Consider the following 15,945-nt stretch of genomic DNA (forward strand, 5'->3'; position numbering starts at 1 on the left):
GAACCGATACGTGCCAGCAGTCGCAGGTGTGTTCATCGAGATCTGCTGGTTCTAGACCGCGCCGAGAGTAGCCACAGTTGCATTCAGTGGCTTGCTGTCGTTGCTGTTTTGTCGTTGTCTCAGCCAATAACGTCTAGGCAATAACGTCTAGGTCCGCATGCCCCTCAACGGGAAATGGAGCTGCGAGAAATTCCCGTCTCAAGCTACCCAAGGCCAGGAACGCAAGTCCCGTATTGTCGTAGTTTTATCCAAGACGAGCCTAGTGAGTGGAATACATGAAGCGCAGAGCGCAGTTCTCGAAAACTTCGGATGACATAGATAATAACGGGCTGGATATAATGAAAAACCAGGGGGCGCCGCCATCTTCTTCTTTTTCATTTTGCCCAAGAGGTGTGGAAGTCGCTGCAGCCAAGGAACGCGTTTTGAATGGAGGTGATGGCGATCCATTTTGTTGGATGAGGTAACTAATGGGCACGGAACACGTGCCCATCAGCGTCAAAACGGCTCCCCAACTAATCCTTACCAAGCGACCCATTCGCTCCTTCAGCAAGACAAACGGCGCCAGCGATGCAATTGACGGACAGGTTGGATTGAATGAATATAATGGGATCAACAGTTTTATATACCGCAACGCTACTCCGCGTGTCCGCCACCACAACCCGAATGAGTCTCGACAACCTCAATTCCACTGGCCCAATCGTGGAAGCTCTCCTGAATGCCGCGAACAGAGCGGAGATTCAAGCTCGACGTGTTACGCGGCGGGACCCCTTCCATGTTCAGAGCAAGCTTGGCCGCGGCATACGCAGCAGACCTCGCCGTCTTCTCGTACACGTCCCAGTTGATGTTGTCCAGCGTGTCGCACCGCTGGTGGTAGCATGGATCGAACTGCGCCTGGGAGCCGGTGAAGAGGCCGCTGCTGGGGATGCCGACTTGCAGGAAGCTGACGTAGTCCGACCCGGTGCCAAATTTACTGTTGAAATTGTCGAAAACGGTCGTTAGCTTTTTACCCAAAAATTTAGGCGTCAGAGAGGGGGGGGGGTTCATACGCAGGCCTGACAGCAGCGCCAGCAGATTCCAGGTACTCAAGGAGGTGTCGGGCACCGTATTGGTGGGCTTCGTTGTCGGCGTAGACGACAAGGTCTGGGTATAAACTGGCAATCATGTCGTAGTTGAAGTAAAACTTGATCTTGTCCCTCTCTGCCTCGGACAGTTGCGCAACGTAGTAGAGGGAGCCAATCTTGCCGAGCCTGCGCCGCACCGTCAGCATCAATCGACTTCACCAAGAGCATTGGCAGCCTTTACTTACTCTTCAGTACCCCACCACGCAAAGCGCACCTTGTTCTTGAAGCCGGTGTACTTTTGGAACGACGTCGCAATCTCCAGCAGGGCAGCCGAGCCGCTCCCGTCGTCGTTGATGCCCGGCCCGGCCTGCACGCTGTCCAGGTGCGCCCCCATCATGACCACGTTGTCCGGGTTCCCCAGCTTCGTCTCCGAGATGACGTTCCAGCTCTTGCGCTGCTCGGAGAACGCGTCGATGATGAGCGTCACGTCCAGGTCCTCACCCGCGGCGAGCCTGGCAATCCAATCCTCGCCAACGGCTTGCGGGACGACCCCGGACGGGAGAGCGAGGTCGAGGCCGCGCGGGTTCTGCGCCCTGGGAGTGGTGGGAACGTTGTTGTAGAAAACTACAGCCGACGCGCCGTTCTGCTTTGCGAGCCTGATATGGGTGTATGTGGCGTTGCACACCGCGTACTGGAAAAGAAGAATCTTGCCGGCGACATCGATGCCGTCCCAGTGCTCCGGAAGACACATGGTGCCGCGCGTGCCGTTGACAGGCATGTGCAGCAGAGGTGCGGTGAGGCCGCCAGGTAGAGGCGTCGACAGAATTTGTTGGTGATTATAAAAGTCTACCTTGTCTCCGTCCGGCCCCGTGAGTTCAAAGTTGCGAATCCCCGTATAGGTATAGTTGAACTCCTGGACGTAGGTGTCCAGACGAGCGCCGAACCGCTTCACGACGCGCTCCACGACAAAGTCCACCGATGCCTTGTAGCCGGAAGTCCCGTGGGCGCGATTGCCGCCATTATCACGAGCAATCTTTTGCAAGTTCCAGAGTACATTCTGCAGTCTGCTCTAAAGGTCAGCCGTCTGCGCCTGCAGCCTCGCAGCAGGGCATTCAAATCACGTACTCTCGAGCTTTAATGTCATCTGTAGCCTTTTCTGGAGTGATGAGATCCGTAGCATGCGACAGCCCCGCAAAGAAGAGGGCGCTTAACACCGTAGCTGAGAAGAACTTCATGATGCAAGACTCAAGATTGGATTTGCGCAAGTCGATGGCTGGGGTCGAGGGGTGTGATTCTGTCCCCTACCCAAAGGTATTTATTGGAAGTTTCTGCCCGTGTCCGACGTAACGGTCTAGACTTGCCAAGCTGCACACGATATTAGAAGTGAGCATCATTCTTGGCTGCCGCCTGCGTGACCTGCCGTGTTAGGCAGTTGCTAAAACGAAGGTTTGTTTTAACATTTCGAAGCGAGCCCTTCTAGCGGCCTGCCAAGATTCCGTTGGTGGGGGTGGCGCCGTATGTATTCGCCGTAATTCGTCGTTTTACAAGGCTGTGCTTTCCTTTGCGCCTTTTTCTCCCATCTTAATAAGTCAGGCCAATTGATCGACGAGTGTGTAAGTGGATGGCTTGCTCTGCCTCGCCCGGCAGCAAGGAACTGCCCGATTCGTTGACGGCCACAAGGCGCGGATCAGCAGGAGTTGGCAGCAGCAATGATGATGAGTCACCAATGTCATTGGATCCTGTACCCGGCGGTACAGAATCTAAAACGTAACAGGGGAGCTTTCCACCCGTGATATCTCAAGCTTGTTGCTGTGGATTTGGCAGACAAGGATGGTTGCATCATTAGAGGATAGGTCGTCGTAATTGTGCATGCTCCTTCAGGGTAATCAACTATTCAAGAAGAATACGGGATTGCGTTTAATTTAAGCCATTGCATTCCACTCAAGCCGGATACGTACTTAGCATGGCATAGCCAACACGAACTTGTAGATTAATGATGAACTGTAGAACAGCAGCCAATTCCGGATTGGTCGAGCGACTAGAAGCATACCTACTAGTGAACAATGGCCAGAACGAACCCGTCAATCAAGGCATTGTCCACCACGCCCTCCTTGCCATTGATCTTGGGCACCAGCGTCGCCGTCACATTCGATTCCTTGCCGATCCTGGCCACGAGCGTGCCCTCGCCGACGTCACCGCCATGACAGGTAATGAGCTCCTGCACGACATTGTCCACAAAGATGCAGCCGTTCTTGCGCGTCAGCTGCACCGCCCAGCCAAAGTACTCCGCGTGCACGCCCCAGTCGGCGTCGATGAAGACCATGTCGAACACGCGCCCCTCGCTTACCAGCCGCGGCAGGACGTCCTTGGCGTCGCCGAGTATGAAGTCGGCCTCGAGCCCCGCGGCGGCGAGGTTCTCGCGGGCGACGTCGCGGTGCTTGGCGTCGATCTCGACGCTCGTCACCCGGGCGCCGGTCCGGGCCAGGCAGATGGTGGAGTAGCCGCCGAGGGCGCCGACCTCGAGGACGGTCTTGGCGCCGACGAGGCGCGCCTGGATGGCGAGGAGCTGGCCCTGCAGGGGGGACACCTGGATGGCCGGCATGCCGTGGCGGGCGGTGCTGGCGACGGCGTTGTCGAGATGGGGGTCCGGCTTGACGAAGGCCTTCTCGGCTCCGGCTTCGATCGCCGTGATGTGGGCGATCTTGGTGGAGAGGGGCATGGGAGAAGACATGGTTAGGGAGAGGTACGGGTAGATGATATAAATGGGGTTCTTCTGGCTATTTGGATTTGCGGATGCGGTATTCGAGTCTCGGATGCCAGTTCAATAGGTTTGCCGTCTTTTTATACATCATGATGGTCGGCTTCGGCTCGGAGCTAGAGTAACGTCCCTCTTGCCGCTAGTCGATGCCGATGAGTTGCTTCATTTACTAGTTTTAGTGGCATGATAGCTTTGGAGCAGAGAGACTTCGGCTTTGTCGGTGATTAAATGTGTGACGTGGCTGCAGCAAATGTTCCAAATAACGGAAGGCCGAGTTGCAGCAAGGCTCGCTGGTCGGAGCAAGGCTGTTGCCTAAAAAGGGCTGACGATGCTTACGCGTGAAGTTGTTAGTATTTAGTCAAGTAAAGTATTCACGTTTTAGCACAAGGGCAAAAACTTAGAAAATCGATACTTGGTCAGTTTTAGCATTGGTTCATACGGGTAATAACTGCACAAGAGATGGGATCGGAGAAGCACGACGTTCCCTTATTATAGTCATGTTAATCCGGCTCACATAACTAGAAAATTGGAATAGTACAACTGCAAAACGAACAGCTGCGAATAGCCGGCCTCGCGGGTAGCCCCAGACCTTTTTTTCTTATACGTCTTAGTCGGCAGTTTCCATGAAATTCATGTAGAGGAGATCCCTCCCGGGTAGGTAAGAGTGGCTGTGGTTACGAGCACCGAGTTGTCGTCCAATGGCCTACGTAGTTACATAACTAGTACACCCCCAATCCAGGCAAAAATCGGAGAATATCCACGGAAATCTTGGTAAGAAGAAACGCAATGTTGTCCGATACGGGCTGGGCTTTACTCCGCTTCGGTAAGCGCCACGGTACGGTCGGTCATGTTGGGGAACGCGGCCCGGTTCCGCCTCAAGTTCACGACCAAAGAAGAAGTAGTTAGTGAGGCACTTGTCGGCCGGCCGAGCCGCTTAACCTCGCTCGTCCACGCTACATCAGCTGAGGTCATCACTGCAATTAATTCCGTCCGACTCCAGCATAGGGAACCCGTTGCGCAACTATTCAGAAGCTGCGCATTGAAAAGTTACTGGCCGTCAATTAAGTCATGTCGTCGGCCAAAGACCTTGTGCCAAGGCCAATGAGCGCCCTTGACAGGCTGTCATTGTCGTGGCTTGTCCCTCTCACTGGTAGGCCTTGAACATGACAAACGCGTCCTCACCCGACACAAACGAGCCCTCGCTGATCAATGCGACCCCCTGCATCACAGTTGCCCGCGCGCTCTTTACCTTTGCATCACGCACCGTTGACTCGTCGTCGCTGCAATGGCGTCAAAAGTTGTCGATATCTCTGCTCCAAGCCCTGCGCCGGACGCTCAACCCGCGACACACATTCGCGCACTCCCGACAGCGCCTCACCGGCGCCGCCGTTGAAGCCTACTGCCGTACCCGTGGCCTCAGCTACGCCGCCGCCGCCGTGGATCTGCCTAATAATCCATTCGCTGACAGTTTTGCACCGCAAGTCCCGCGTCCGACGCTGCATGTCGTCACCCCGGCTGACGCCCCCGTCAACGGCCCGACGCTGCTCTACGCCCATGGCGGCGGATACTTGAACCCTCTGCAGGCGCCTGGCCACATGCCCTTTGCGCTGCGGTGCGCTACCTCCTGCGGCGCCGCCCGCGTCGTCCTTATCGAGTACGCGCTGACCTCGGAGCATCCGTATCCCGCGCAGCTCATCCAGATGGTCGCCGCCACTAAGCACCTGCTGAACCACCCCCTGCCCGGCGCCGACGGCGATGTGGGCGTACGACCGCGCGATCTGATCCTGGCGGGCGACAGTGCGGGCGGCCACCTGCTCGCCAGCCTGCTCGCCCACGTGGCGCGGCCGTCGCCCTACGCGCCGCCGCTGACAGAGCTGGGCACTGAGAAAGGCAGGCAGCTCCGCGCCGTCGCGCTCTTCTCGCCGTGGATGGGCATGACGACCACCGATGCCTCGTTTACGGCGAACCACGAGACCGACTACCTGTCCGCCCAGCAGATGGACGTGTTCATCCGGCTGTTCGAGCCCCCGTCCCCGGCTGAGGTGTGGGCGTCGCCCATCGAGGCCGACGACGCCGCCGCGGTGTGGAAGGCCGCGTTTCCACGAGCAGCGGGCGGGAAGCCCCTGGATGCGGCGCCGGTGCCTCTGGCAAGGAGGATGCTTATAACGTCGGGGGCGGGCGAGACGCTGTTTGACTCGTGCGTCAAGTTCGCGCGGGAGCTTCTCGGCGCGGACATGGTCGTGCTGGACTCGGATGACAAGGTGGCGCTCGTGGCGGGCAAGGAGCTCGTTTTCACAATGGCGCCTGACGAGGCCCATGTCCAGCCCGTACTGGATTCGGCGCTCGGATATCCAAACGGGTGGTCGATGAAGGCTGTTGATAAATTTCTGCAGTCTACCAAACAATAAGGGGCTCTGCACGAGTCCCACCAACGGAGTTATCCGTCAAGAATAGACAACAATACATCTCGGTATCGAATACGATGCTGGAAAAAAAGCTGCCTGAAATGCGGATGCTGTTTGTCGATGCAGCAGCCGGCCCGTCGGCAAATGCGCCCTGGCTCTGTGGTAACCGGAACGCATGCATGTGCATCCCGAGATCAGGCACGTTCCGGTTCTAATTCGGTCTTGGCCCCCAGAATACAGTCTCTCAAGGTTATTTCGCTACCGTCTCCCTGAATTTCGCCTTACAAAGATCGCCATGAACGCGAAGTAGCCAGCACGCTGTTGCCAACCGCCTGATCACGGATGCACGGCTGCGCGTCCGTCCGGGAGCCCGAGGCGGGTCACGCCGACAACTCACTTTTACTGTATGCTGTATCCACCATATGTCAGAGATGACCTCCGCGGCGCTGCTTTCTGCTGTGTTAAGTCATGGCGTGATTTAATACACCCCCGCGGCCGAGCTCCCGTGTGGACCACGTTTGTGATTTACTCACTCCAAGGTATTGCTATTCTGTTCGAGTCATCTTGCATCACCAACTTCAACCACCGGATTGCATAATGTCTTTCCGGTTTCCCGCGATGCCGACGTGCTCCGAAGATGTAGCTAATTGCGTGCCTGAATATCGAGAGCGACGTTGCGATGCCTGAAAACGACGAAAAGGGTTGCTGCATGCATGGAACTTCTGTAGTATATAAGACGGGCAGCTGAGACTCCCATTTCAGCTCATCACACACCTCATTCTCAAGACACTTTCAACAACAGAAAATCGCACGCCAATCGCAAAAGAATCACCATGTCTGCAACCATCCGACAGTACAAGGCAGCCGCCGTCCAGGCTGAGCCTGGTTGGTTCAACCTGGAAGCTTCCGTCCAGAAGACCATCAAGCTCATCCTCGAGGCTGGCGAGAAGGGCTGCAAGCTCATCGCCTTCCCCGAGCTTTGTGAGTATTCCTGACGACTCCGAGTGAAGGCCGAATCTAACAGAATCTAGGGATCCCTGGGTAACTACAGCAAAACCGCACAAGTCGGCGCGGCACTCACTAACAGGATACAGGTATCCCTACTGGCAGTGGCGCGTCAACTACCAGGACTCACTGCCCCTTCTCAAGGAGTACCACAAGAACAGCTTGAAGCCAGACTCGGTCGAGATGCAGCGGATCCGGGCCGCGGCTAAGACTGCGCAGATCTACGTCTCGCTGGGCTACTCCGAGGTGGATGGGCACACGCTGGGGACGACCCAGATCATCATTGACCCGACTGGTGCTGTCATCAACCACCGCAGCAAGATCAAGCCCACTCACGTTGAGAAGCTCGTCTTTGGCGAGGGCACCGGAGACTCGCTCAACACCGTTGTCGAGACGGAGATTGGCCGCCTCGGCCACCTTAACTGCTGGGAGAACGTGCGTCAAACCAGCCAACCGCAAACCTACATACGTTTACCCAGAAAACTCACGCTTCCCCTTTTCTTAGATGAACCCGTTCCTTAAGGCACTCGCGTGCGCGCAGCACGAGGAGATCCACGTCGCCGCCTGGCCCGTCTACCCGCCCGCGTCGTCGCTCAAGTACCCGGACCCCTACACCAACATCTCCGAGGTGCAGTCGGAGCTCGTGACGCCCGCGTACGCCTACGAGACGGGCACCTGGACGCTTGCCCCGACTCAGGTGGTGACGCGCGAGGGCGCCCGCCTCAACCTGCCCAAGCGGCTGCAGAACGACGAGGCGGCCGTTGATGCCGAGTTCGCCGTCATCGGAAACGGCTTCACTCGCATCTACCGACCGGACGGTTACCGCGCGGTCGAGGACCCGGACAAGACTTTCGAGGGCTTGGTGATTGTCGATGTGGACCTGGACGAGAACCTGCTGACGAAGCGGCTCGCCGATTTTGTAAGTCAACCCAGAAACGAGAAGAAAAGTAGGAAGATAAAAACTGACAAAAAATTTGAATAGGGTGGCCACTATATGCGCCCGGACCTGATCCGACTGTTGGTGGACAAGGCGCCCAAGACGCTCATCGTCGACGCCAACGCCGATCCCAAGAAGGCGGCTACCAGCACTCTGGAGAGACTCGGCCTTGCGAAGCCGCTTCCTGCGAGCGAGGAGTAAAGACACAGAGACAGGCACTGATTTGAGTGTTGATGAATTAGTTGCTCACCATCTCTGCTCTATTTTGTTTGTTGTATAAAATTATCTTGGCACAAAAATGACAACGTTTTACTGAGGGATAGTTCAGCCACCCTGTGGCATGGCAGCCTTTTTGACTTGTGCATACATACATACAATATTGTGCAATAACTACACATAACCTGTACACACCGTACCATTAGTATCTCGTCGTCCTCACGTAACGTGCAGCAACATCGCTTTTGATTTGCGACCACGACCGCTGTAAACTCTTGGCTCGCTGTTCAAAGTCGCCTCCTTCTCCTCCTCGCCCCCCTCCTTCATATCCTTCTTTTCTCCCAGTTCGTTCATCGCCATCGCCGCGATTTCGGGGTTTATTAGATGCTCCCCCCCGCACCACTACAGTGATCGCCAATCCATCGGCTTTGGCTCTCCGCGCCACTCCTGCATCTCCGAAGGTGGGCTTGCTTGCATCAACCCACCACCACCCCCTATCCCACCTTCACCTTTTTTCTGCTGATGAATGCACCCTTTTTCTAATCAGTTCTGGGACTTCCCGCCCTATTGTTTTCTTTGCTGTGTCCGCCCGAGCGAGCGGGGTCAAAGGTACCCAAGAAAGGCGATGCATCTTTATTAGCCCCTTCCTAGTTCCTACATGACGTGGTTGATGTCATAGGCGGAAAGACAAGCCCGCCACCAAGACGTCTCCGACGGATCGAGCAAAGCCACGCATAGACTGCATTACCAATGCAATTTTGTTTTAAACTTCCCAGACCGTCCGACGGTTGCTTCTGCTGGTCGCCAGTAATCCCGCCGCAAGTATAAAAAGCTTGTAGTTTCCAGTTCACCTCGTAATCCTTCTCTCCAGCCTCTCTCATCCACCCTAGTCATATCATCGCATAAACCTCCATCCCTCTCCAACCATGTCTTCCTCCCTCCCTTCCACCTACAAGGCCGTCGTCATCGAAAAAGCCAACGGGCCCTTCTCGATCGTCCAGCGGCCCCTGCGCGCGCCCGCCGCCGCCGAGGTGCTCGTCAAGGTGCTGGCATGCGGGGTGTGCTTTAGTGATGTCGCCATTGCCAGCGGCGAGATGGGCAGCCACGTCTTCCCGCGCGTCCCCGGCCACGAGATCGTCGGCGACATCGTCTCCGTCGGCGACTCCGTCACCAACTTCCAGGTGGGCGACCGCGTCGGCGGGCCCTGGCACGGCGGCCACGACGGCACCTGCCGCGCCTGCCAGCGCGCCCAGTTCCAGATGTGCGACAACGAGCTCGTCAACGGCTACAGCAAGGACGGCGGCTTCGCCGAGTACGTGCTGCTGCGCGCCGAGGCCGTCGCGCGCGTGCCCCGCGACATGGAGCCCGCGCAGGTGGCGCCGCTGCTCTGCGCCGGCGTGACGGTGTTCAACGGCATCCGCAAGCTGCGCGTCGAGCAGGGCGCGCTGGTCGCCGTGCAGGGGCTCGGCGGCCTGGGCCACCTGGCCGTGCAGTACGCGGCCAAGATGGGCTACGAGGTCGCCGTGCTCTCCTCGGGCGACGACAAGGCCAACTTTGCGAAGCGGCTCGGCGCCCACCACTACATCAACACCAAGGCGAAGGATGCCGCGGAGGAATTGAGGAAGCTCGGCGGCGCCGCGATTGTGGTGCAGACGGCGCCGAATCCCAAGGTGGTGGGGCCGCTGGTGAAGGCGCTGGCGCCGGAGGGCAAGCTGCTGAGCTTGGCGCCGGTCGGGCCGGTCGAGTTTGACACGGTGTCGCTGGTGCTCAAGGGCGCGAGCGTGCAGGGGTGGCCGAGCGGGCACGCGCTGGACAGCGAGGAGGCGATCCGCTTCGCGAGCACGCACGGGGTGAAGTGCATGGTTGAGAAGTATCCCTTCGCGGATGTGCAGAAGGCGGTGGACAGCTTGATTGCCGGGAAGCCCCGGTTTCGCAACGTCCTGGTCATGGACTAGATGCAGATTGGCATCGACAAGGCCAGACAATGGGCCGCGTATGGATGGGCGGATGAAAAAGAAAAGAACCACGACCACGGATGGGAACGTCACGACTGATGAGGGTCCGTGGATGGCGCTTTGGATGCGGCTATCCCCTGCTCGATACAGTACGGCACGTCGCTAGATCTGTCCGTGTATAGCAAGGAAATATATGAATAAAGACTGTGAATCGCTAGATACCAAAAAGGAAATACAGTGCTCGCTGCAAGTGGGAATTATATGCTACAACAGCAGGTTTGACTCGTGGCACGGTGCCTGGTCAAAATATACAACAACCCGTCCATCCTTGTCCAGGACAGCACCGCGGTCCGAGATGGGTGTAAAGACTCGCGAGTGCGCCACCTCCTGTCGACTCACGCGCGCCTCGTCTCGCGGGATCCAAAGCGACGGCTTCGGCATCCACATGTCCGGCGGTGCGTAGTTGCAGTACTTGTTGTTTTCCGCGTACACCTGGTTGGGCAGGCTGTCGGCGGGGATGAGCTTTCGCAGGGCGATGAAGTCTTCGTATTCTTCCGGGTGCAGGAAGCGTTGAAAGAAGTTGGGCTTGTCAGCATTCTCCGGACCAATGTTGATGCCAATCTTGCCAAGCCAATGCTTGAGGAACGGCGATTCAAACTCAGTCTTGATCTTCTTCTTGGTGCTTCCCTTGAACCACTCCACGGCCGTCGACCGCACGCTGCTGGCGCCCTCCATCGCTCTGGTTCCCGTCACCACGTGCTCTTCCCCTTCCTCCTCCTCCTCCTCCTCCCCCTCCTCTTCCTCGCTCTCGATGCGCTCCTCGCCAAATGACTGAGCCTCGTCGTAATAGCTGCTTGCCGCGCCGGTGGGGGCTTCTGACGCTGCCTCAGCCGCCGTCGCAGCGGCTACCGCCTTTTGCTTCTCCTCGATTTGGATCTCTTCTTCAATCTTCATGGTCTGCGGCAGGCTGACCAAAAGCGGCGCAATGGCATCGCTTATCGACATGTGGACAAGCAAAGTAAAGAGCAAGAAGATGAGCATCAAAACGACGGGCGGAAACGAACTGTTCAGGGCAAAGAGCCCAATCATGCAAATTTCCGCCAAGTACAGCCCGACAATGAGGTGTAGCAAGGCTTGCGGGTAGAAAAGACCCTTGCTATCATGTGTAGAGTCCAGGATGTATAGCAGCTTGTACTTCCACACAATCTGGATGAACCATAATCCGCCTGCCGCGAATAGCAGGACTAGGGGTGAAATGCAAGAGTAGCTTAGCGCAATGACCCCCATGTTGGAGTATACGGGGAAGATGCCTCCCCAACCTGGAGTTGTCAGTTCCCTCCAAGCTTTGTATCTGCTGCGGGGGTTGTCTGTAATTTTCGCCAGGACGACATGACGCAAGAATGGCCAGATTTGTAGGAGATCCTTGCAGCCGCTGAGGACACATTGGATGAGGATGTATGAGAGATAGAAATCGGATGCGGATGGCAAGCTCTTTGCCAGCAGATCCTTTGCACCAAGAGGGTTTTTGATAATCTCCGTGATGGCGCCGGAAGCGGCAGAGGTCAATGTAGTGATCAAAAAGACTTGAACGACTTGAAACGCAAAGTAGGCGTTTTGCACAAAGAGTTCGACTCGAATAGTGGACGGGAGGCCCGAGACGCGGCCACAGAAGCGAAGCATAAAGGGGACGGCTGCCATGAGGAGTGAGAGGGCCAGGGCAGGCAGAAAGCCCTGGATGAATCCGGTGATGAGCTTTGGAAGCTTATTAATCCACGAGAGGAACGGCACAAGCTTTATTAGCGAGTCGACATTCGACACCAATCCAACAAACGCGGCCGGAATCGACCAGAATACAATGGCCGCCAGAACGAGTGCCAGGATCGCCGTGCGTCGCATGATGAGCTCCCACCACTTCATGCGGAGAGAGCTCCAAATGACCTCGTCCGGGCGAATGCCCAGCAGCCTCACCGACATTTGCAGTGGGCGGTGGTGTGCGAGGACTTGCTGCGCCGCCTGCGCGCTCTCCTGCGAGTCGAACTCGATAAACGCGGCAGACACCGCGCCGGCCTCGCCACGTCGCACGACACGGCGCGTTTTGAAGATGAGAAGGTTGAGTTCGCGAAGTCGGTTCCGGGTCCAACGAATCGTGTCTACGCGGCGCAAAAAGTTGCCAATCGGGCGGTGGTGAGGGCGCTTGCTGGTCGGGATCCAGAGGGACGCCACGGAGCCGCGCAGGTCGGGTAGCGTATCGTGCAAGCCATACGGATGCACATAATCCAGATCCTCTTCGGTCCTGACGCGCTCTTCCTTTTTCTCGGTGTCGTCGACCTTGGTCTCGTCAGAATTCCGCTGCGGCAAATGCTCGATCGATTGGTCGGAGAGTAGCGTTGGACCAGGGAGGTCAACCTGGAGCTTGTCGCTTGAGAACCTGGTCAAGGTAGGAGACGCTGACGACGCCGATGCAAGTTGTCGCTCAGAGCTTGCAGACTCAACATCCACCTCGCATTGTTCTTCGGCGCGTCCTGGCGGCGGTTCGTTGACAGGGTGGTCTGGGTGTTTCTTTAGGTAGTTGTTGCGGGCATGGTTGGCCAGCTTGATAAGCTTCACTTCCGCGTCCTCCAGTCGCTTTGCGGTCTGTTCTCGCTCCTTGACAAGCTTGGCGAGCACTTTACTGCTTCGTGGGAGGTATATTCTCTTTGCCGAGTCCCCATACAACTTTCGAAGGCGGGCTTCGTCTTGATAGTACTCGGGCAGGCCAGTAATGAGCATGGTTTTTGATGAGATGCGCTGAGCGTAGTGGGGTGAAGAGAGGTATGCTTGGCGCAGGTTGACGTAGTAGATGCATTCTCGAACGATGGTGAATAAAACAAAGCCGAAGAAGGCCCAGGCAACAAAGAGATGCGCGTACAGCTTGTTGGGATCCTTGACATTGCCGATGGTCAGAGCGGCAAGCTGGTAATTGTGATTACCACCAGTCGCGTTGATCGGGAATAGAATAGGATAGGCGAGCAAGCATCCGACGAAGCAAATGTTCCGTAGTACTTTGAGGTATCGAATGAAGAAGAAGCCGTCGATGGTTGCATTGTTCAAAATGAATGTATCAGGAGTTTTAAAGAAAGGCACCACCCAGTTGAAGATGCCGCTGGGCAACTCTGGGCTCGGTTCTCTGTGAAATGTCAGCGCAAGCCTTCCAGTACTCGACATTCCGCAACGGGCTTGGCACATACAGCGGCCTTCGGATGGCGTGAATGGTTCTCGGGGCATACACGCGCTTCAATCTAGGACGGAGGAAAAAGAAGAGGATGGCGGTTACTCCGAGAATAATGCCGATGGGGATGAATGTGCCACCGAGCTTGGAGAGTGATGGGCTTTTGCTGTTTGCCGTCGCGCTGAGTGTGCCTTGGCCGCTCGAGTCGTTTCGGGTAGAATTGATGCGGGGATCGGTATTCTGTACGGGCACACATCTATGTTAGCTGCATGTAGCCGAGCCGCGAGTAACCAGGCCAGCGGGCGTAGGTGAGTGACTCCAATATGGTGATAATTCCACCAAAGAGGGCAGGCAGGCGATGTAAATGGCGGGGATGCGGCGGGTGGCTGCATACCTGGTTGAGGTCGAGCCGTGCGACGAGCCACGGCCAGTGCTCCGGGTCGTCCATGGGGACGGGCAGCGACGAGGACAAGATCTAGATCTAGATGATTGTCGTGATGTCGCTAGGCATGGTCGGATCTTGTCTATGACAATCGCCGCTTGCCTCGACGGATGAAATCAGGTTTGCGGTGAGCAACGCTGGGCTGGCTGGGGGAGAGAGGCGATAAGCTGAAGGCCGCTAATAAATAAACGTGGTGGCCGCCAGCTTCTTTTGAGTGGAACGCAGCGAGCGAGGCAAGTCGATGTTAAAAATCTCTGAGTCGGTGGTGGCTAGGTAGCGTGGCGCTCTCGTCCCGGACGCCCTGCATAGAGGGCGGGTCAGGCGCTGGACGGATGAAATTGAAATTCCCAAGCGACGGTCCAGGATGCGAGAAGAGGAGGAATTCTCAACTTGGTTCTAGGAGGGTAGAAGAGATCGATGGGGGGACCTCACAGAGAAAAGAAAATGGGGAATGTGTCTCAACTTGGACGGCTGGGCTCAAAGCCTTTTTGCACCATCCACCCACAGCCATTCACCACCACCAATCGCTATGCCCTTTCTGCCGTTTTGGAGGGGCGGAACAGGGCCGAGGACCAGTATTCGCAGCCTGGTCCAGGGCCCTTGGACTTATCAGTTACCATTGACTAGTGAGGTAATGGCCACCAACCACTACCCAACCACTAGTTACCCAGTGCCAGATTCCAGGGCCAGCCGCAGGATCAGCAACGAGGATCGTGTCATGGGTAATTTGTACAGATGAAATCAGGCAGATATGCCGACACGATTCCATGCACGTTGCAAAGTTTAGTCTAGACCCTGCCAACCTGCTAATTACACATAAGGGTTGCGACCGTTGCATACTCATGGTAGCAGTAAAATACAAAGTACTTGGAACCGGTCAGTCAGTTCAGTTGTCAGACCTACTACGCAGGTAACTACACAATACATCCATAGTCCATAACTAGTTGCAAAAGAAAAACCGTTTTCTTGCTCGACAATCTATTAGGCCACAACCCACATGGAATCTATCCCATGGCTCCTGGCTCCCCGCGCAAATAAAATTACGTCGTTGCGCTTCTCGCATTTTACCGCCCAGAGTGGCTAACAGCCTGCAAGGAAGGCAAGCCACGCAATGTGACATGTCAACCCATCATGTCTCGATCGAGTCGTCTCAAATTAGCATCGTACGGCCATTAATCCTGAAAGCCACTTCATCTTGGAATCATCTTGTTCTCTCAACTCAACCACATCACACAAGCAAAAATGATGCCGTGGTACTTTTGGCTCTCTTCTATCAACTCTCTCGCTACTTACGAACCCAGCGGCCACCACTGAGTCGCGACGCATGTGGACCAGCAGATCCCCTCCCCTCAGCCATCCTAACTGGTCGCGCAATTCCGAGGGCTTGAACTCTGTTTTATGGGCTGTGTTCGCCAAGCTCGGGCAGGCACACTGTTTTTGGGCGTTCTATCGACTTGGCCGCGACGGACCCCTGGCCCGCTTGGACGGCATTGGATTCATCGGGGAACGGGCGACAGGGGAACCTGATGACACTGGCGCCAAAGGCACAAAGATTCGAGACATTGCACAGATGGGACGAAGAAAAGAGTGCCGTCGCTTGCGGGCAGCAAGGCCAAGGTCCTTCGAGTCTCTTGCTCGGAATTGTGCTGTCGCATTTCTTAGACAAACCACCGAAACCGTTCTTCATCAGGGAGGGGCTTCTGTGCTGGTCTGGCAACAGATCGGCAAACCGTCACACGGTGATGGACTTGCTAAGGAGGAGTGAAGCACAGCGATTCATCGACTCTCTGGTGGCAGAATTTGGATCATCTGCACATTGGTATCAATCTGTCAGGTTCGCACGCAATCCGTACAAAAAAATCAATTATAATGCAGTCAAGTAGTATGTGGCCACGTGCGAGTCTCACAACACCGCACCAGGGCTCGTACGCGCGTTCCTCCGTGGAACTACCACGCAT

At 56.3% G+C, this 15,945-nt stretch overlaps 6 protein-coding genes across 6 annotated transcripts; 3 read left to right on the top strand and 3 right to left on the bottom strand.

Moving 5' to 3' along the window:
- Nucleotides 1-633: 633 nt before the first annotated feature.
- ISF_08109 (aminopeptidase Y) lies at nucleotides 634-2,296 on the bottom strand (the record flags this gene model as incomplete). The annotated part of the gene is made up of 4 exons (XM_018851712.1): nucleotides 634-970; nucleotides 1,047-1,247; nucleotides 1,307-2,125; nucleotides 2,187-2,296. 4 exons carry the CDS (start codon nucleotides 2,294-2,296, stop codon nucleotides 634-636), a joined length of 1,467 nt encoding a protein of 488 aa, XP_018701198.1.
- Nucleotides 2,297-3,114: 818 nt separating this feature from the next.
- Nucleotides 3,115-3,792, bottom strand: ISF_08110 (O-methyltransferase, family 3; the record flags this gene model as incomplete). The annotated part of the gene is made up of 1 exon (XM_018851713.1): nucleotides 3,115-3,792. The coding sequence occupies one exon, from the start codon at nucleotides 3,790-3,792 to the stop codon at nucleotides 3,115-3,117; it is 678 nt and encodes a 225-aa protein (XP_018701199.1).
- A 1,190-nt stretch (nucleotides 3,793-4,982) lies between these two features.
- ISF_08111 (Alpha/beta hydrolase fold-3) lies at nucleotides 4,983-6,227 on the top strand (the record flags this gene model as incomplete). The annotated part of the gene is made up of 1 exon (XM_018851714.1): nucleotides 4,983-6,227. One exon carries the CDS (start codon nucleotides 4,983-4,985, stop codon nucleotides 6,225-6,227), a length of 1,245 nt encoding a protein of 414 aa, XP_018701200.1.
- Nucleotides 6,228-7,057: 830 nt separating this feature from the next.
- Nucleotides 7,058-8,367, top strand: ISF_08112 (Nitrilase/cyanide hydratase and apolipoprotein N-acyltransferase; the record flags this gene model as incomplete). Its single annotated transcript, XM_018851715.1, has 5 exons — nucleotides 7,058-7,205; nucleotides 7,256-7,265; nucleotides 7,319-7,664; nucleotides 7,735-8,148; nucleotides 8,212-8,367. The coding sequence occupies 5 exons, from the start codon at nucleotides 7,058-7,060 to the stop codon at nucleotides 8,365-8,367; spliced, it is 1,074 nt and encodes a 357-aa protein (XP_018701201.1).
- Nucleotides 8,368-9,308: 941 nt separating this feature from the next.
- On the top strand, nucleotides 9,309-10,337 carry ISF_08113 (alcohol dehydrogenase; the record flags this gene model as incomplete). The annotated part of the gene is made up of 1 exon (XM_018851716.1): nucleotides 9,309-10,337. The coding sequence occupies one exon, from the start codon at nucleotides 9,309-9,311 to the stop codon at nucleotides 10,335-10,337; it is 1,029 nt and encodes a 342-aa protein (XP_018701202.1).
- A 264-nt stretch (nucleotides 10,338-10,601) lies between these two features.
- ISF_08114 (DUF221 domain-containing protein) lies at nucleotides 10,602-13,993 on the bottom strand (the record flags this gene model as incomplete). Its single annotated transcript, XM_018851717.1, has 3 exons — nucleotides 10,602-13,503; nucleotides 13,565-13,785; nucleotides 13,940-13,993. 3 exons carry the CDS (start codon nucleotides 13,991-13,993, stop codon nucleotides 10,602-10,604), a joined length of 3,177 nt encoding a protein of 1,058 aa, XP_018701203.1.
- Between the last annotated feature and the right edge of the window lie 1,952 nt (nucleotides 13,994-15,945).

The sequence above is a fragment of the Cordyceps fumosorosea genome (genome assembly GCF_001636725.1).
Source record: "Cordyceps fumosorosea ARSEF 2679 chromosome Unknown scaffold_26, whole genome shotgun sequence".
In the NCBI taxonomy this organism is placed as follows: Eukaryota; Fungi; Ascomycota; class Sordariomycetes; order Hypocreales; family Cordycipitaceae; genus Cordyceps; species Cordyceps fumosorosea.